This window comes from Macrotis lagotis, chromosome 1, assembly GCF_037893015.1.
Source record: "Macrotis lagotis isolate mMagLag1 chromosome 1, bilby.v1.9.chrom.fasta, whole genome shotgun sequence".
Classification (NCBI taxonomy): domain Eukaryota; kingdom Metazoa; phylum Chordata; class Mammalia; order Peramelemorphia; family Peramelidae; genus Macrotis; species Macrotis lagotis.
In genome coordinates this window covers 242,610,793-242,632,366 of record NC_133658.1, presented here as the reverse complement: position 1 = coordinate 242,632,366, position 21,574 = coordinate 242,610,793, and the positions used below count along the sequence as shown (strand labels likewise).

The 21,574-nt window shown below is 43.1% G+C and overlaps 1 protein-coding gene across 1 annotated transcript in view; it reads right to left on the bottom strand.

The window, feature by feature from the left end:
* Positions 1-21,574, bottom strand: part of DNMT3A (DNA methyltransferase 3 alpha) — a 166,715-nt gene that overhangs the window by 57,894 nt on the left and 87,247 nt on the right. The window contains exons 4-5 of the mRNA XM_074209960.1: positions 6,213-6,480; positions 30-76 (exon numbers count right to left, since the gene is read on the bottom strand). Of these exons, the coding sequence (XP_074066061.1) occupies positions 30-76; positions 6,213-6,480 (315 nt within the window). The remainder of the gene's footprint in view (positions 1-29; positions 77-6,212; positions 6,481-21,574) is intronic.

Sequence of the window (21,574 nt, the reverse complement as noted above, 5' to 3'; positions counted from 1 at the left end):
GCCCTTGTGAGTTGGGAGCAAATACTTGCCTCCATTTTCACAGGATCAAGGTGGGTCTCTTCCTTCTCTTCTTTGCCTGTGGAGAGAGAAGAGCAAAGGCTCACCAAATCGATCCTCACTCCTCCTGGGACTGGCATAACTGCTGGTACGAGATCTGAGGCCCAGGATTATACCTGAGTAGCAACTGGTCCTGAGAGGCCTCCCTCGGTCACCTGCCCCATAGATCCAGTCCTTCCCCCATTAGTCAGAAGTAGGCACAGAGCACAGGGATTTTAGGGAGAAAGAATTAGGATAGAAGCTGCTATGAGGGGCTTGGAGCTAAGTCCTGAGTGGGGAATCTGTAGTTCAGGCAGAGTTGTGGTTTCCTGTTCTGTGTCTCAGATATACAGAAAGCAGCTAAAAATAACTGCTTCTCAGAGAAGAGAGGACAAAGATGGGAGCAGGTGAGAAAGGTTAGGGTATAGAAAAGAAAGTCAGGAGGGCCTAAGTACTTGTGACTACCTTCCAGGTCTTTCCTTAAGCTCCAAAAGGGATTGTTTGCCTGTGAATTTGTTCTGGTGTGTTCTCTCCTGCCAGGGGATAGATTTTTGACCTCTCATTAATACTGTATAAGGATGGGAAAGAGTTTGGAAGTCAAGTGGACAGGTTTCACATTCCTCTCTGCTGCTAATTGGTTTAAAGACCTTATGATCACAGATTTTGTAGCTAGACGGTATCTTAGCAGTCACCTAGTTCAAACCCCGTCCTTTTACAGATCCAGAACCAGCTCAAGAGATGAAGCATTTTGCCCAAGGTCATATAAGTATAGAACAGGGATTTAAACTAAGCACTTTCTTAGATTTAAAACAAATCCACCATTTTCTCCACTGCCATCTTAACTGGTCATGGCCTCTTCAGGATTGTGAAATTAAATGTACTCTATGTAAAATTGGAAGCTAGGAGGGGATCCTTTTATTCTATAGCCTGGGTCCCCCAAGTGCTAATTTTGCCCTTCTGACAAATGGCCCACAGCAATTCTTTCTGGCCTGAATTCCTTCTCAAACTGCACAATAGCTTTGCCTTGCTTATCCTTCCAGGTTTCTGAGAAATTTGATTCCAAATATTAGTAGTAGCCAAAGAACCTTGGTTACCTTGGCTGCCTCCTCATTTTACTGCGGTCACAGCTTGTGGTCATAATTCAGAGGGGAGATTCTTTTGGACTCTCCATGCTGCTTCTCCAGCTTCCTCAAAGGGTCTTCAGCATCTTAGGCTGCATCTCTGCCCCTCCCCACTCAACCTTCTAGCTGACTCTGGAGCAAGGCCAAGTACTGCTCTGTGAGCCTGCTGCTTCCTCCCTCCCAGATCTTTCTCTCTAGGTCCAACCAGCTGGCTACAGGATTAGGTTATTTACTCATTCCCTAGTTTCCGGCCAGGGCTCATTCCCCTCAGTTCCCACTTAGGGGCCCTGGCTGCTTTCTTTCAGAGAGTGAGAGTATTTGAATTCAAGACTGAACTTATGGCAAAAAGGTTGTCTAGAAGGCTTGGGGAAGAGGGAAAAGGGGAGAATGGGGCAGGTGGGAGATGGGAGGGATACAAGAATTTTGCAACAAAATAAAACATTACCTACCTACTTGATACTGCAGTTCCAAAGCAGGAAAGCAACTAGAATATCTAGTCACCCAGAATACAAAATCTCCCATAGGCATCTTTCCCACCCTAACTTCTACTTGGGGTTCTTTCCAACATCTAATTTCCCATTGATGTCACTCACTACTCCCCTTCTGGAGACTACTCCCTGGAACTCTAAATTTCTTTCCCTCATATGCCTAAAACCCATAGCACCCTGCCCCCCATATCAATAATCTTAAGACCCAAACTATTTGTTAAGATTCACCATGCCATAGGTTTGGGTGGGGGTAGAGGATAAGAGGAGAGAATAGAGAAATATACAGAGGAGTAATGTGTTGCCCTCCCCTCCTAGATCTAGAACCTTGGAACTGTGCTGAGACTGAAGAGTGAGTGGGAACAAGAAAGAATATGTATGTGAATGTTTGCTATGGCTAGTGTCTGGGGTGGGGGCAGGAGGGTGCAAGGTAAATTGCGTGCATGTTTTGAAACTCTTAAGTGACTTTTCATCCTTATAGACCTTTATGGCTTTCCCCTACTTTATCTGTTTCAAACTTAGCCTGTTTTACTTCCCCTTACTGAAACCACAGCTGTCTCCCTGACTTTTTCTCTGGTTACAGCAAGGGCCTTTTAGAAAATTTCCTTCCCTTTAGGGAGGCCTTCTCACAGTTCCCTTCTGCCACTTGAGAATATTATACCTGGGTCCCCCACCTCTCCTCCCAGGCAGGCTGCTTGGAAGGGCTTTGGTCATCTCTTCTCAGGACATTGACCCTTCTACCTGGAAAGTCTTGAGCCATAATCCAGCTCTGCCACAGAGGGACACAAGACCAGCTGTCACTTTTGTACAACTGGAGGGATTTACAGGAGGAATCTGACCCGGTATTTGCGTTGTATCCAGGCCTTAAAGCAAGGTCAGGGAAAGTTAGGCAGTGCAGTGGATAAAGTGCTGGCCTTGGAATCAAGAGAAAAGGAGTTCAAATCCAGCCTCAAATACTTGAGACTTACTAGCTGTGGGACCTTGGTCATTTAACCTTGATTGCCTCACATCCAGGGCCATGTCCAGTTGTTCTGATTTCTATCTGGCCACTGGACCCAGATGGCTCTGGAGGAGAAAATGAGGCAGGTGACTTAACACAGCAACCCCCTCACTCATATCCAATTCATGTGCTTGCTATGGCATCACTTCCCCTGAGTCATGATCTTCTTTGAGAATAAAGGACAAACATCATAAAGAAGGTCAAGCAGTTTCTCTACCTTCTTTTTTGTTTGACAGAGATCCCAAATCTTTTCTACATTGAAAATGGGTTTGGCCATTGAATAAATGTCAGACTCCCTTTCTAAATCAATTCTTTTTTTTTTTTAGGATTTTTTTTGCAAGGCAGTGGGGTTAAGTGGCTTGCCTAAGGCCACAAGCTTGGTATATTAAGTGTCTGAGGCCAGATTTGAACTCAGGTACTCCTGACTCCAGGGCTAGTGCTCTATTCACTGTGCCACCTAGCCGCCCCTCTAAATCAATTCTAAAGTGTTCCCTTTCACCCACCCCACACCCAGTCAGAATTCTTTTCCTCTAATAAATTCTCACACTTCTTTCTCTCCCCAGATGTCCTTGATCATAGAATCATAGATCTAGATCTGGAAGGGTCCTCAGAGGCCATCAAAGCCAACTAATACCCCATTTGTAAGCTCATTGGTATCATTGAGAATTGGTAGTCACTGGTCTTTGCCTAGAAATGTTTAGTGAAGGGAAACCTACCACTTACCTACAATAGCTTTAGCTATTTGGAAGTTTTTTTCTTGTATCAAGTCAAGTCAGCAAGCATTTATTAAGCACCAGCACTGTGTATCTGCCTCTTGGCTTCTTCTCCCCAGTGTTCCTAATCTTACCTTCGAAGGCCAAGCAGAGCAAATCTAATCCTTCCACATGACAGCCCTTCAATTACTTGAAGACATCTGCCATGTCACCCCTTGAGTCTTCTCTCTCTAGGATGCATAGTTTCAGTTCCTTCGACCTCTCTTTGAATGGTGTAGTTCTTTAGTTCTGTTTATCCTACTCTGAATGTCCTCTAGCTTATCAATATCCTTTCTAAAATTCAGAATTTAATATCTGGGTAGGTTCGGACCAGAGGAGTACACAGTAGAACTATAAATCTTCTTTATCCTGATCTCCACAACCCACCCACATAACCACCAACATGTCACTAGCTTTCTTAATGTAGACAAAGATATGCATTGTCCCTCTGGACAAAAGGGATCATTTTCAGTCTGGTAGCATCAGACAGCAAAACGTGGTATACTTGGCATGAATTAAAGGCACTTTTTCTTCCCTTCTCACATTTATCTGCCCTCTAGGTCTGATTTTGGACCCTTGGGGTCAAGGGTGGCCTCAGGTGGCTGTCTGCTTTCCAGAAGGTTGACTAATCTGATCCCAGTATCAGTTCAAGTTCTAGGGGAACTAGGAAGAGAAGTTTGGTTCTGAGGTCAGTCTGGGAATTGAACCTGTTATATGGAAAGTCTGAAGAACGACCACCTTGAGTCTATTTAAGATGGAATGAGATCACTAAGGACTGAGATGGTACCAGGCCAGTCTCAAAGGAGTAACATTCACCTCAGTCTGGACCTCAACTATTTTACTGGCTAGGAAGTAAGGGGTCAATTAAGAAGTTCACACCTGTCCAAATAATGGCTCTGGCGCCTCCCAGTGGAGATGCCTCCTCCATCTCTAGTCCGTTTCCTTACTCTTATGTTGGTCCTTTCTAGAACTAAGGTCAATAAACAGAATAGACAATGTCTGGGTGCACTGGGAGAGGTTGTCTCAAAAGCTTCTAATTAGTCAATTGATTGATGGATAGATAGATTAGCAAAAAAGGATGCCCAGGTCCATTAGGAGAGCTTTCTCTAAGGGTCTCACAGAAGAGTTTTAGGAAGGACTCTGTGGGACTGTGTACTCTTGAGCAGAGAAGATTGAAATCCACTTTGTAATCTCTCTGCAAGGTCACTAACTAGTTCTGTGACTCTGGAAAAGTTTCTTTATCTGTCAATCGAGAGGAATGAATGAGATGATCTCTTAAGGATCTCCAGCTTTCAGAAAACATTATTTTATTCTATGAACACAGGATGCTGGCAAAGTGGGATTATTTTAATACCTCAACAACTCCACAACCCACCCACATAACCACCAACATGTCAATAATAACCCTACACAAAGCCTAAACATCTCTATAGTGGCTCAGTGATTCCTAATTTTTCAAACATCCAAGCCACCCCACTATGATCTTTAGTAATCCCATAGCAAATTAGGAACAGAGAACAGCTCAGCCTTTCAGGCAGCTGCTGGTGATATAAAGCGCTGGATATGGTATAAGGAAGACTCATGTTCAAATCTACCCTCAGACGTTTGCTAGCCATGTGACCCTGAGCAAGTCCCTTAAACTCTCCGTGCCTCAGTTTCTTCATCTGTAAAATGAAGATAATACCTTATAGGATTGAATGACATAATATGTGTAATAAGCATTTATCACAGTATCTGAAAAATAGTAAATGCTGTATAAAAAAAATGCTTATTCTCTTCTCTTCCCCTTCCCAAGTCTTTCTCTTTAATCTGACAGTGGTAGCCCGAGGATCTCTGCTTCTTTTTTCTTTCTTTTTTTTTCAAGTTTTTTGCAAGGCAATGGGGGTTAAGTGGCTTGCCTAAGGCCACACAGCTAGGTGTCTGAGGCTGGATTTAAACTCAAGTACACCTCACTCCAGGGCCAGTGCTCTATTCACTGTGCCACCTAGTCTGCCCTGGACCTCGGCTTCTAAGAGATGCTAGTAGAAGATCTGGGCACTTCTTCCTTATATATTCAACACAAAAAAGGTCAAAGATTCTGGGAGCCCTTAGGAGTAGATACAGGCAAGACAAAGAGACAGAAGAAACTAGACTCTTCAAAATACACACAATGAAGAGAAAAATAACCAAGGTCAACATGATCACTGAAAGTTTTCCTGTATAGGCTCTGAGACTATACTAATCCTCACAAAATGGTACTCCCACAACCAGAAGAATATAGTAAATCTGGGGCTATCTAAATTGAATGGTGAAGAGGTTAGAAAGCATTATACAACTGGGAATGGGATGGCACATTAGAGATTAAAATCCAACTCATAAAATTAAAAGATGAATGAAAACTAAGACTCAAAGAGGGAGGAGTTAAGAGATCATTTAGTCAAAACCTACCATTTTACAGTTGAGGACCCACAGAGGACATACAGGTAGGAGGTAAGTAACCAGAATTGGGATTTGAACCTTCTGATTCCAGAATTATTATTCTTTCCACTATTACATGCTTATAGTATCTTGTCTAGGTACTTGCTCAAGGGCACACAGGATAGCAGAGTTAAGTAGCAGAAGGAAGATTTGAATCTAGTTCCTGGATTCAAATAGTGATGCCAGGCTCCCTCTCCTCTTGCCCAGTGTGGTTCAGCAACTACTCCAAGGTCACCTCCCAATACCCCTTCCTTTACCTATTTATCCTTTGAAAAAGCTGATGGATCCAGGATAGCTCCCTGTCTGTTCTTCCTGACTCATTTCATAATACTCAAGTTAAGACTTGAAACTGAAGACTCACCACCCACAACAGGGGCTTCTTGGCCATCCTTGGGGGTACAGCAGCCATTCTCCAGAGTGCGGGCAGCTTCTGGGGTGCTTTCTGCCTCTGCCTCTCCCTCAGCCCGGGTCCCACCCTTTCGTCCAGCAGGGCTCCCTTCCTCTGGCTGGGGCTCACTGAGCTTTTCCACATCCCCATTGGGCAGCAGCTCTGCAGGACCTGTGTCCTGAGCCATGGAAGGGGACTTTGAAGTCGCAGCAACGTCCTTAGGGGTATCGCTGTTTTCCACCTTGAGAGATGAGAGGAAAAAAAAAAAACACATGGCAAGGTATTAGACAAAAGAGCTGTAAGTTTACCAACCTGGATTCATGACTCCTGATTCAAAACTTTGACACCCACCACAAGTATACCCACCAAAAGACCCCAGTGGCTCCCAATCAAACTGTATATTCTAAGTCCAATGCTTCTCTATTAGAACAATCACTTTGTTCCCCTAGTCCAGTACCAAATGGATTCAAATGTTCTCAATTTGATTTTGGTGTTCTCTCTTCTAATTTTAGTGCTTTGAGACCCTCCCCTTACACACTCCCTTCTCTTCACCTTTTCAAGGCCAAACCCCAGTTCTAGGCAATGATTAACTGCCTGGTGGGAGAGTAGGAAGGTCAGGGCCATAAAGATAAGTTGTCCCATAAAGGGGCTTACCAAAGGGCCTCTCTGATCCCCAAATCAATGAATTCAACCCCACCCAGCATAGCTCCAAGCCCATGGTCTTTTAAAATAAGTGTGATAACTAGATTGATACTCGGGAATGGATAGGGATGGGAGTGGAAATCTTCTTGTTATCACCTGTTACCTTAAAGCTGTTCTTATCCCTAAGAGATCATCTAGGGGTTACAGGTAGGGTGACTGCTCCTTGACACACCTACTGCTGTTTAGATCATTGGGACCTGGATTACTTTAGGTCCTCCAGGATCTTAAAGGCAAGTCAAATTATTCATTAGGTAATATTTATCCTCAGCATCGGGGCAGATGAAAGAAAGAAACATGAGAAAGCATTAAACAGATAGCATCAAGTTTGCCAAGCTGGAGTCACAGTGAACAAGCCATAATTGAAATGACCATTAAGGGAGCAGCTTGTTTCTCAAGATGACTTCAATGCTTTCCAATGTATAGATCCTATGCCAGAACCTTGACTTTCTTTCTGTCCACCCCCCACCCCCACCCCACTGTGCTTTCTTCCATATCAGCATGATCTAGTGGGAAAAAGCTGTGGATTTGAAGTCAGAGGACCTGACTGTTATTTACTGCCTAGGTAACCTTGTGAAAGTAGTTTAATCTCATCTGTAAAATAGAACAAAAATTAAAAAATAAATAAAAAGCTGGATTAGAAGGCCTCTCTCTAGACTTCCTTCTACCTCATAATTCAAGGTTTGCAAAGCACTCTACATATATTAATTCTTTTGGTCCTCAAAACAACCAATGAGGGACTTGCCATCACTCCCATTTTACAGATGAGAAAACAAAAGCCTAAAAAAATTAAACTAATTAACCAAAAATCACACAACTGATAAGTGTGTGAGACAAGATTCAAACTCAAATCTTCCTGACTCAAGGTAGTTGCTCTTTGATCATATGAATCATAAGACTGACTGACCCTTTTGACTTGGCATTTTCTAGCTGATTTCTTGTATCTATCCTTTCATTAATTTAGTTTTAATGTTCAGTGAACTAGTCTAATACAAAGACAAAAATATAAACTAGTCCCTACCCTTAAAGAGCTTATGGTTCTATTAAGGGAAGGAAAAAAATTCCCAAAACAAAACATGTAAACAGACAACTAAATAGAAAATATATAAAAAGTGCTTTGGGGAGAACATCAAACAGTTGGCTGAGGAGATGGATCCAGAAGGGTCTCATGTAGGAAGGGACACTTGTTATAGCCTTGGAGGTAAAGATTATCAAAACCAGAGATGAGGTTGTACAGCATTCCATGGAAATGAAGAGGGAAAGTTTTCCAGACTAGGGCAATAGAATGAGCAAAGGCAAAAAGGTGGGAGATAGAAAAATGCACATAAAAGGAGAACTAATAGGATGGGGGCCTAAACTCTAGATTTCAAAAGGGTAGGAGGGGGTTAAAGGGAAATTGGATTGTAACAACTATTTACTGAACTAAAATGAAAGCTAGGGAGGAGCCAGATTGCAAAAGGCTTTAAAGTACATCCCTTTCCCTACTAAAGGAAGCTAAAAAAGAGCTTTTGTTTTATCCTAGAGCCAATGGAGTAGGTCAGATTTGTGCTTCAGGAATATCGCTCTGGCAGCTGTTCAGAAGATATGGCCAACACCTGAAGCAGGGAGAGTGATGAGAAGGCTATTTCTGTAATAATCTAAGAGAGCTGGGAGATGAAACCAAACTTGGGTGATGATCATGTGAAGGAGGAGACAAGAGTAGATTCAAGAGATGTTATGTGAGTAAAAGAGACAAGACTTGACAAATGATTGGATTCAGGATGATAAAGAAGAGTGAAAAGTCAAGGGTGACAGAGAGGTTGCAAACTTGAGTGACAACGAATGATGGTATTTTCAACAGAAATAAGGAAGTTAGAAAGACACCTGGTTTAAGGGGAAAGGTGGTGAGTTCTGTTTTGGAGACTGATTTTGAGATGCCTTTGGGGCATCCAGGTGAAACTGTCCAACAGGCAGCTCATGGTGAGGGACTGGAAATCCAGAGAAATGAAAGTCACCTGTATATTTGAGAATATCTGCCCAAAGATAATAATTGAACCCATGGGAGCTAATGAGATCACTTAGAGAAAAGGTATGGCATGGTGAGAGTAAAGGGGTAGGATGGTGCTCTGGTAGCACAAGTATATAGAAAGGATTGAGGCATGGATAATGATTCAGCAAAGGAAAGTATGGAATACTCAAGAGTTAGGTCAAAAGGCACCTAGTGCTTGGAACAGAATGCCTCTCTACAATTATTCTGACGATTGCAAATGCCTCCCCTGAATTTTTGTCTTCAGTCAAACAGAGGAGAGGATATTGGCAGGTTAAGAAGGACCCTTCATCCCTTGTTCCTTAGAGCCCCAGTTCTTATATATGGGCACGGGATTAGTACTGATATGGCTGGACCTACTTGTGTTTTTCTATTCTCTACTATATTTGCCAGCTAGAACAGTGGTCCCTAAATCCCCCATCCTGTAGGGCATGGGGAATTATTCATTATAATGAAATGAAGTTAGAGCTTGTATGCTAAACTGAGAAGTTTGAACTTTCATTCAGTTGGCAATGGGGAGCCACTGAATGTTTTATGGCACCTGTGTTGATTTGGTAACGCTGGATTGGAGAGAGGGAGACTTGGGAAACAGTTACAATAGGCTGGGGCTCTTCTATTACCTGTACCCCCCCCCCAAAGTCAGACTTTTCCAGAATTTTAAAGTTAGAACAGAAAAAAGACTTTACACAGATAAATAATAATACCATAAAGTTAAGTGAGAAGACAGCTCATTTAGAAACTTCTAATTTTTCATTTTATAGAAGGCAAAACAGGTTCAGAGATAGGTCTAGACATTCCCAAGCATTACATAAATTACTAGAATTTGAACCTGGCTCCAGACTCCAAATCTAGGGGTTTTTTTTCCCCTACTAGATCATCCTGGTCCACTAAAAATTAAATTATCTCTGAAGTCTGTTTCAGTGTTAAAATTTTCAGATTGATTTTTGCTGCCTAATCTGGAGGTTCAGAAACCTAGCAGGCAAAGTAAAATAGACTCAACAAACATTTATGGAGGCAAAGCATTGGATCTAATTTGAAAATCGATCAGTCAATAAACATTTATTAATGTTTATGTCCCAAGTATTGTGCTAAGCTTTGAGGAGGATACAAAAAAGAGGCAAAAGATAAGCCTTCTAAGAGCTTATGATCTAATGACAGAGCAACATACAAATACACATATACAAAACAAGCCAAATAAAAGATGAATAAGAGATAATTAAAAGAGGGAAAGCACTGGAATTAAGAGGCTTGGTTGCAAAGGTGAAACTGACAGACCTGGACAATGGCTTGGTTATGGATAGTGAGAGATGGTGAGGAACCCAGGATGATTTCTTGATCACCCTGAGACTACTCTCTTCAGTAACAGGAAAGGGGTGCAGTTCAGAGCGAAAGATAAGGATTTCCCTTTAGGATGTGGTCCAGTTTGAGATGTCTGAAAGGTAGTTAGAGCTTTGGAGATTGAAGATTAACAGAGAGACTGGGGCAGGAAAGGTAGATTTGAGAATCATCATAATAGAGATGGTAATGAAATCCATGGGAACTGATGAGACAACCAAGTGAAATACTGTTATAGGAGAAGAAAAGAGGGCCCAGAATAGCAAGAGGATCCAACAAAGGAGACAGAAGGAGCAATCAGAGGAAGGAGACCTATTATGACAAAAACCTAGAGAGAGGAATATCAAGGAAGAAAGAAAGATCTACATGTCAACACTGCAGACAGGTCGAGGGGAATGAGGATTTAGAAAAAAACCATTGGATTTGGCAATTGAGAGATTGTTAGTAACTTTGGAGAAGTTTCAGTGGAATGATAAGGTTGAAAGGTAGATTCTAAGGGATTAAGAAGTTGAAAGCTCAATTATAAGGGGTTAAGAAGAAAAAGTAGAAGTACTAACTGTAGACAGCCTTTTTGAGTTTAGCCACAAAAAGCACATGAAATAGAGCATGATAGCAGGAATGGAAGGATCAAGTGAGGAGTGGCACTAGGTAGTAAAAATGAACTAGAAAGCTGGAAGAGATTGAATACAAGTAAAAGAATGAGGAGGAGGAGGAGAAAGGGCAAATGTGTTGCAGGAGATGGGATATAATGGAATTGCTTGAGTATGTAAAGGGTCCACCTTAGGAAGGAGGATGGCCACTTCATCATAAGAAAAAAAGGGTGAAAGGGTAGAAATTGGTAGAAATGAAAGGAGACAAAGAAGAGAAAAGAAGAGGAGGTTCATGGTGAAGAGTTTCAATTTTTTTCTGTAAAAATGAGACAAGGTTCTCAGCTAGGGGAAGAGGAGCCATGGGAAGTTTGAAGAGGGATGAAAAGTTTGGAAAAGCCACTGTGGAGAAAAGGGATAGTGAGTTGTTAAGAAGGCATAGTAAGATAGCCTCACAGCAGTCATGTAGCATAAATTTGTAGTGAACCCAGTCAGAACATGTGATTTTTCTCTATCTCATTCAGTAACATATGTATAGGAGGGAAGATAATGAATGGCGGGAGTGATCCAAAACTGAGGCTTGGCTGGGCATAATCAATTATATTATGAGGGGGGCTAGGGATTCAAGAAAGGAGGACAACAGAGTTGAATTGGTTCACCAAGGGATCAAGATGGGGACAAGAGGAGAAAGTGGCTAGTGCAGGGTAAGATGATCTGAGAGAAAATATAGGGGTTAAGTGATTGGAGGTCCCAGTGTAGACAGAGTAGGGTTTTGTAAGGGAAAGCAGAGGGAGAGCTAAAATGTCAATCAGAGAAGGGGATTTTAGAATTCTTGAACATAGAGGTAGTACTTTTATGGGTGATGATAAGATCAAAGTTATCTTTGTTTCTGGCTGAGGTAGGGTCAGGGTTCATGAAAGGTGGTCAGGTAGAGAAACTGAATGATTAGGACATTTGAAGGAGAATCAATATGTATATTGAAGTCCCCTAGAATGAGGGCAGGAATTGGAAAGAAGAAAAAGATTTAGAGACAGGTTTTGAACTTATTGAGAGGAAGAAAGGAGAATGACCTAGGGTATGTATACCACAACCTAAAAAAAAAAAAGTCCCCAAACCTACAAAGAACACTCAGTGGGAACAGGATTGAGAAGACAGATCTCGGTTTGGTGGCACAAGCTTGGAATTCCTCATGGTGGATCTACTAAGTTTGAAGATTCTGAGCCACATCAGGGCTAAGCTGAATCTGAATTGAGTTCAAAAGGAAGTAGAGGACTACCAGGTTGCCTAAAAAGGGGGAAAATGCCCTGGTCATAAATAAACAAGACTTCTACACTAGTCAGTGAGATTAGCTCATGAGTGGTCCCTCCTCAAATAGCCTAACATACTGTTTTTGTTTTGTTTTTTAAAGGATAAACATGGTATGGTCATGTATCATAACCCTGAAGTGAAAGCCCTGGGTTTCAAATCCTGATCTAACCTCCTTGGGCCTCAGTTCCCTCATCTGTAAAATGAGGGAGCTAGACTAGATAACTTCTGGTGGACAGCTCTAAAGCTATGGTTCACTAACTGAGAACAAGGAGAAGAAACCAGAAAGAGAAAACTGGGGCTTGAAGACTCAAGAAAGAAAAAGGATTGTGCTCTGAGAGCCTCCTTCAAATGGGTCTTCATCAAACCTTGATGAAAGGGGTAGAAATGGGAGACTGTCATAGATGAGAAATGGAAAAGTTACAAGTGGGTGGCAGAAGTCCCTGACAGGGCTTAGAGTATAGGAATGAGGCATAATTGGGGAGGGAGGTGGAAAAAAGTTCAAGCTGTGGGGTAGTACAGTGAATGGAAGATGCTAACAGAGCTAGTAGGTTGTGCAAGACCTGTTTCTAGACAAGAAAGAAAAGCTTTATAGTTTCCTAAGCATTAGTTCTAGGTTTTTCCACCTTGCCTCAGCAAGGGAAATCCCCTTGGGTTATGTCTGTCCTCTGACCTCAGGAGGCCTCGCTGTGGTCATGTGGGTCAGAATGACGAGACAGCCTGAAACGTGAAATATGCCAGACTCAAAGGGGACCAGCTGTTCCAGGCATCTCTCATGGCAGACAAGTACAGACAGGCTCATACACGAATGCCACTGATACAGGAAAACAGCTTTACAGGGGTTCCCCTTGCCAACTTCCTTGGCAGCAATGAAGGGGATACCTGGTCCGTCCTACCACTGGGAAGCATCACAGTGGGGTTGGACTCTCCATTCCCTTTCCATGATACAGTCCTTTTATCCCATCTGGTCATTCCCTAGCCTTTGGGGCTGCCAAAGTAGCTGCTGGGGTTCTGGGCCCCACAATGCTGCTCACACACACACACACACACACACACACACACACACACACACACACGATTACTTTTTATAGCTCTCTTGTCACTTCCTGTTCAGTGCATCACAGTGGCTTTCCTCACCTCAAGGACTCACTTCCTGTTGATTGCCAACTCCATGGGCAGAGAGCCCTAAAAGATATGGCTTTCTGCCAGCCCTCTCCCTTCCTACCAGCTCCCTCATCCTCCCACCATGATTTTCATCCTCCCTCCGTTTCCAAACACAGTTTCAAACCAGTCTTTTTTTTTATATAAACATTTTATTGGTTTTCCAATTATATGCAATAGTAGTTTCTACCTATCATTTTTTGTAAGGTTTTGAATTTTACAATTTCCCCCCCTCCCCACAGAAGGCAATCTGATAATCTTTACATTGTTTCCATGTTGTGCATTGATCAATATTGAATGTGTTGAGAGAAAAAAACATATCCTAGAGGAAGAAATAAAATGTTAGAGATAGCAAAATTATGTAGTACACAAGACAACTTTAAAAAAAAATTAAGGTAATAATCTTTGGTCTTTGTTTGAAGCTCCACAGTTTTCTTTAGATGCAGATGGTATTCTCCGACACAGATACCCTAAAATTGTCCTTGATAATTGCACTGATATATGGAATGAGCAAGTCTATTAAGGTTGATCATCACCCCATGTTGTTTTTAGGGTATACAATGTTCTTCTGGTTGTGCTCATCTCGCTCAGTATCAATTCATGTAAGTCTTTCTAGGTTTCTCCGAAATCCCATCCCTCCTGATTTCTTATAGAACAAGTATTCCATAACATAAATATACCACAATTTGTTTAGCCATTCCTCAATTGTTGGATATCCCCTTCTCAATCCAATCCTTCTTTAGCATCACACTGCCTTGACCACCCCCCTTCAAACATCCTTCCTCAGGACCACTAGCCTTGCCCACTCATGTCCCATTCCCCCATCTTCTATGCTATCCTTATTTTATTTCTTCCCTGGTTCTGTTTTGGACGCTCAAGTCTTTGATACCATGACAGTTATCTTCTCAATTGCAAACTTTCCCCCTCACCTGGGACCTCCTTGCCCTGTAAGATCTCTCTGTTCTTTCTGTTGAGTTCCTTCCAGACAGTCTTAGGTTTGGTCAATCCTCTTGCCACTGTTCTACTTCTGACTTTCAGGCTCTGGCCACCACTCTGTTAGTGAGTACCTTCTCCATCCCTCTTTTCAACTCCCTTTCATGTATTGTCTTCCGTTACTAGTATATAATCTCCTTGAGGACAGGGATTATCTTTCTGTTTGTATCTTGAGTGGTTAGCAGTGATTAATAAATACTTCTTGTCTTGCTTGCCTATTTTTCTAGTGCTAGTTAAATCCAAAGCAAAAACTTCCCTTCCTAGGGGAAGATAATGACAAGCACTTCAGGCTACCCTTCATCTTCTCAATCAACACTGGTTTCATAACCACTATGAGCCAGATGCAGGGCACTGCTCCTCACATTGGACCAGGGAAAACTGAGGGAAAACCAGATCGAAGTCAACCAAATGAGAATTTTTTTAAGTACTTTCCCAGCATTGTGATGGTCCATGGGCAGAAATGGAAGAAGAAGAGCAGCAGGAAGGTTACAAAAGAATTATAATGAAATGAAAATTTAGTGGAAATGAAAATTTAGTGAAAATGATCGAATAAACACATGGAGTAATAGGATTTATCCTGTAAGGGAAGCAGGGTAGAGGAGACTCCAGTAAATGTCTCAGCAAAACGGGTTATGTATTCTGGATTTAAGGTCTCCTCTGGCTTCTATGATCCAGTCTCTCCATTTCATCTTCCATCCAGTTGCCAAATTGATAAAACCCTAGTAACTTTCCTGCTCAAGAAATATAAGAGGCTCCCTGTTACCTTACCTTGAAGGTAAAATATATATTTCTGCCTTTGGCATTTGAAACCCTTCACAATCTGGTTGAAGCCTATCTTTCAAGGTTGATCAAATACTCTCATTCATACACTCTATATTCCAGACAAACTGGTCTCCTAATTATTCACCCATAACATTCCAACTCCCCTATCTCTCTCTATGCTTGGGCTGTTGTTCCTCATGCCTGGAATGGTTTCTTTTCCTCCTCGCCTCTGACTTCTAGAATTTTTAACTTCATTCAGAGTTTGACCCTAGTGCTATCTCTTGAATATGATCACCTTATTCCCTAGCTGATTGGGTTTTCCTCACCAAAAGATTCCGTGAATTATTTTGCATTTATTGTATCTTTACCTTACACACCATTGTGTACTAATATAATTTAAGTTCTCTGAGTACAATAAACAGACAATTCTAAAGGATTTGAGATGGAAAGTATCATCCACATCCAGAGAAGGAACTATGGAGTGTTTTCATTTTTGGTTTTGGGTTTTTTCCCAAGGCAGTAGGGTTAAGTGACTTGCCTAAGGTCACTTCAGCTAGGTAATTATTATTAAGGGTCTGAGACCGGATTTGAACTCAGGTTCTCCTGACTCCAGGATCAGTGCTCTATCTGCTGTACCACCTAGCTGCCCCCAAAGCTTACTATTTTCAATTTTTAAAATTTGTTTATTTTTTGTTTTCCTCTCACTTTTTTTTGTTCTGATTAATATGGAAATATGTTTAACATAGGTATACATGTATAGCTTATATTAGATTACTTTCTGTCAAGGGGAGGGGGAAGGGAAATAAGGGAGAAAAATATGGAACTCAAAGCCTTACCAAAAAAATGATGTGTAAACAATCTTTACATGCAGTTGGAAAATTAAACCAATAAATTTAAAATCCAGAATATAAACTCTCTGAGGGTGAAAATTGCCTCATTTTTTTTTGTTCCCTAGCCCCAAAGACTAGTTTAGAGTTCAGAATATAGTAGTTATTCAAGACATGCTTGAATAACTGAGCATTATTGAGCTGAGTCTGAGCATAAATTTGGAGATAACCTTTACAATTCCAATTGGCCATAAAAATACCCACATTCACTCTAAGGCTACTAAATGTTCCTCTGATAAGCCTTCTCCACATCCCACTAAGGATTTTATGAAACTCATTTCCTCAAATACCTTTGATTGATTGATTGACACAGCACTTCTTGCCTTTTCAATTCATTTAACAAACATTTATTAAGCACCACTGGGTTCTGGAGATATTAAGGCAAAAATACAGCAGTATGCCCTCAAAAGTTTTCCATTGGGGGCAATACAGCATGTGCAACAAGAGATAAAACAAAAACAAAAAAACAACCCAAAGTAATATAAAGAGCAGCAAAATATTAAAAAGATGGAAAATAAATTTCAAGGAAACAGTTGTGTTCTGGGGAAAAACTAGTAATTTTAAGATATAGAAGTGAAGATCAAATGCATTTCAGAACTTGGAGATCATTCAGCAAAGACAAAGAGGAGGCAAGGGGTGAGATGTTCTCTTTAGGCAATAGTTAATAAACTGCTAGGACTGAAAGGAAGAAAGCTCTCAGAGCTAGGAGTGGCAAAAGACTGGGAAAGTAGATTGTGTGGAATTTTATTTTTTATTTTAAAAATTCATTAATTTTGAGGCATTCAGGGTTAAGTGACTTGTCCAGGGTCACACAGCTAGTAAGCACCTGAAGCTGGATTTGAACTCCAGTCTTCCTGACTTCCAGGATTGGTGCCCTATCCATTGTGCCACCCAGCTGCCCCACATGTAGAGTTTTAAATGCTTAGCTGAAGATTTGAGATTTTGTCATAGAGGCAACAGAGGTGCAATCAAAGACTTTTGAGTAGGGGAGTGATATGGCCATATTCTGTTTTTCTGGAAGACCAATTTGGCAAACATGTTTAGATTTCCATGTTCTGGGGAATTGAAATTGAGACTCCTTGTCCACTGAGATGACCAAGCAATAGCTATTGCCACAAGAAGATATAAGCTGGGGCAGCTAGGTGGCGCAGTGGATAGAGCACCAACCCTGGAGTCAAGAGTACCTGAGTTCAAATCCGGCCTCAGACACTTAATAATTACCTAGCTGTGTGGCCTTGGGCAAGCCATGTAACCCCATTGCCTTGCAAAAAAACTAAAAAAAAAAAAAAAAGATATAAGCTTCTCCAGTTTTTCAATAATGTGGACAAATTAAAGGAAAGCAAGAAGAGGAAAGCTGATGCAGTATCCATTCCTTCTCCATTCTCATGAGCATCAGCAAAAAGCTTGCAATGTTGGTGAAGTAGAAATTCCATTTCCATCACTGCATGCTTTATGTTACTTCATTTTTTTCTTTCAAGACCTCTTCTAGTGTTCTTCCTTTCCTTGTTACCCCCTCCCTGCCTGCCTCAATAAACTTAAGTTTCTCCCAATTATTTCCAGGATCAAAATAAAATCCTGATCAGTTTTTAAAAATCCTTCCCAATCTGTTATTGTTTGGTTGTGTCTGACTCCATGATTTGGATTTTTCTTGGCAGAGATACTGGAGTGGTTTGCCATTTCCTTCTCAAGCTTCTTTTAGAGATGAGGGAACTGAGGCAAAGAGGGTGAAAAACTGGCCCAGGGTCACACAGTTAGTAAATGTCTGGGGCTGGATTTGAACACTAGTGTGTTGTACCACCTACTCAACCAAGTCCCTTCCTAGCTCTTCCATCATCTTAGATTTTTCTACCTTCAACATATTCTATGATCTAGGAACACTGGATCTTCTTGCTATTCCTCAAATCCTAGGCTCCATTTTCCTACTTGGTGTTTTTAATGACTGTCCTTTTCTTTTTTCTTTTTAGGTTTTTTTTTTTTTTTTTTTTTTGGTAAAGCAGTGGGGTTAAGTGGCTTGCCCAAGGCCACACAGCTAGGTAATTATTAAGTGTCTGAGACCAGATTTGAACCTAGGTACTCCTGACTCCAGGGCTGGTGCTCTATCCATTGTGCCACCTAGCCACCCAATTCTTTTCTGTTTTAATTTTTTTTTTTTATTTAAGGCAATGGGGTTAAGTGACTTGCCCAAAGTCACAGAGCTAGGCAATTTATTTTCTTTCTTTTTTAAAAATTTCATTCATTCATTCATTCATTTGTTTATTTATTGATTTAATTTAATTTTTTTTTGCTAGGCAATTTATTAAGTGTCTGAGGCTGGATTTGAACTCAGGTCCTCCTGACTCCAGGGCCAGTGCTCTATCCACTGCACCACTTAGATGCCCCCTGACTATTTTTTAATGCCCAGAATGTTCCCTCCTCACTTTTTTCCTCCTGCTTTCTTATAAAATTCAGTACATATCAAACCTTCTGCAAAAGGCCTTTCTCAATAAAATTCCCTACCACTTATATCTGCCTTTCCTCTGAGATTATCTTCCTCAGTGTATATCTCATAGGTACAAATATTCACATATAGTATGTCCACATTGGAATTTGGGATCCTTGAAGGCCAGAAACATGCTTTTGCCTTTCTTTGTATCACTAGCACTTAGCATAAGTGACTGGTACATAGTAAGGATGCAATAAATAAATGCTTGTTGCCTGACTATGAAATCATTCAATCTAGATTTCAAAATCCTGTTTAAAAAACCTCCCTTAAATACATCCCTATCACCACAACCATAAAAATATCTTTCTTCCTTTCTGACCATTTGTTTGGCTCATGGCAGTGTGGAATGATGGAAAGGGTGTTACATCTTGGATAAGAAGATCTGGGTTTAAGGGCAGCTAGGTGGTACAGTGGTTACAGCACTGGCCCTGGAGTCAGGAGGACCTGAGTTCAAATCCAGCCTCAGACACTTTAAAAAAGTGACCTAGCTGTGTGATCTCAGGCAAGTCATTTAACCCCGTTTCCTTGCAAAAACCAAAAAAAGGGGGGAAAAAAAAAGATCTAGATTCATATTCTAGCTCTATTTGTTAGCATTGTGACCATGGGTAATTTCACCTTTCAGAGGCTCAGATTCTTTGTCTGCAAAAATAAGGAGGTAGGACCAGATGACTTCTAAGGTCCCTTTCAGATCTAAAATTGTGGTCTTATGTATGAAACTGAATGGGCACCTAGGAGGCACAGTGGATGGAACATTGGTCTTGGAATCAGGGAAATCCATCTTCATGAGTTCAAATGTGGCTTCCAACAGTTGCTAACTGTGACCTTGGGCAAGTCACTTGACCCTATTTGCCTCAGTTTCCTCACCTGTAAAATGAACTGGAGAAGGAAATGGCAAATCACTCTAGTATCATTGCGTAGAAGACCCCAGATGAGGTCACAAAAAATCAGTTACAACTGAAATGATAACAACATAAAACTGTGTTTCTTTTTCTAAACCTAGAACTGTCTCCTATTTCCCCATACTTGTCCCTTATCTTACATAATATTCTCCTCAAGGAAGAAGGCAAGTATAAAGAAGGTTTTTAGTCTTTCCCCAAATCTCCTCACACAATATGCACTTCCAGGCAACCATATTAAAAAACAAACAGGAAAAAACCCCAAACAAACCCAGATCTGAAATCTAACTTTTACAATGGTTAATTTGTTCTTCTTTCCCTTGTCAAATTATCTTGTATTGATTTTGGATTTATTCTGCATATGTCTCCCCTTAAATGAATTATAATTTTCTTGAGGGCAATAATTGTCTACACACAGACACATGACAGACACACACACAGACACAGACACAGACACAAACCCTCCGCCCAGGGCCCCTCCTACATTTTAAATACAAATAGATGTGTATTTGTTGATAGGGATGGATTCTTTGGATTTATATCTTTAGCACTCTAGTACAGAGTAAACACTTAAAAAAATCATTATCTCCAGTTTTGGGTTGTGTGTAGTTGTTTTGCAAGTAGGCATCCCCATTAGATTGTGGGCTCCTGCAGTAGGCCCGTCTCCATGGCTTTTGTATGCATCCTCAGCATCATGGAGGCGCTTAAGAGATGTTTATTGACTCAACTATTGTTTTTTGGTTGATTTTTTTTATTATTATTTTGGTGCACAGGGCCTCACCCTCGGCCCCACCCATCCATTCTATGTTTTACAAATCTGTTGGCACACAACCCAGACAGCCGAGCCTGGCAAGGCGTCTCAGGTGTTCACAACGACTGACCAGCTGGCTGATTTCACGGCTGCCTCATGACAGCAATTCTCAACCCTAACCCGGCAATGAAACCTGAGTGGCGAGGCTCCGAGATTCCCACAGCTCCCCCCGGGCAGAGGCTCTTCTCCGCCCGGCCCGGCCCACCCGTGCGCCCCAGGGTCCTCCCTTCGGGTCTGTCCCCCACCCCCACCCAGGGGCTATCGGCCGCGGCTTGCGGCCCAGCCTTCCAGGACTCGGGAGTCCCGGCTCCTCCTCCCTTTCTGGGCTCAGTCACGCGGGGCCCGAAAGCCGGGGGGGCCCGGAGCCGGCTGCAAGCCCTCCATCTCCCGCTCCCACCCCCTCCATCTTTCCTTCCCTTCTGCCCCCCGCCCCCCGCGGATGCCTACCTGAGTCATCATGAGCGTCGCTGGGGTGCAGTTCCTATAGGAACCAAGCAGAAGAGATGCGCAGGGAAAGTGAGCGGAGGTCAGGTTCGGGCAATGCCATTCCCCGGGGCCCGAGCGGGCCGCTCCCCTCCCCCGCCCGCGCCTCGCTGCCGGCTTCTCCTACAGCTCTGCGCCGGCCGGGGACGCCTTGGGTTCCGTTCCCGAGAAAAGCCTCCTCGGGGAGGGTCCGCAGGATGCGGCGTGAGGAACCCGAGGAAGAGGATCCAGGCTGGAGGGTGTGGCCACGGCAAGGCCCTTCCCCCAGCCCCGGAGGGGAGGGGGTGACGCAGGGCCTAAAGCGCCAGGGGGAACCCAGGCCGGGGCTGCCTCAGTTTACCGCCGGGCCTCCAAAGGCTCCGGAACTCACAGTCCCCGAAGAGCCACGGGGAAGGCGAAGCGGCGGGGGCCTCGGGGCCCGCTCGGGGCCGCCCAGGCCCCTCCCTTCCATGGCGCTCTCCCCCGGCCACGCCCCCCCCCCCCCCCCCCCCCGCTCCGGCCCCTCGGCTCGGCTCCGGGCCCCGGCCCGCCCGCCGCGGCCTCGGGCCCCGCTCGCCCTGCCTGGGAAGGGGCGCCCCGCTCGCACAAAGCTCTCCCTCCCGGGCGCGCTGTCCCTTTAAGGCTCCAGGCCGGCCTACGGAGGCAGACGCAGAGGCCCTGCGGCGGCTCAGCTCGCTGCCATCCGGGAACCCTGGCGGCCGGCCAGCCGCTGCCCGGGGATCAAAGACGCACGCACCCGGGCCCGGGCAGGAGCGCGCAGCCAGCGGCCCCGCGTCCGCACGCCCGGGCCGGGCAGGGACCGCGCAGCGCCGGCCGCCGCCCCCGGCCCCCACCTTCTCGCTCCTCTCCGCTCCTCTCCTCTGCAAGCCCATCGGCTCCCCAGCTCTAGCTCTAGATTTTTCCAGGTT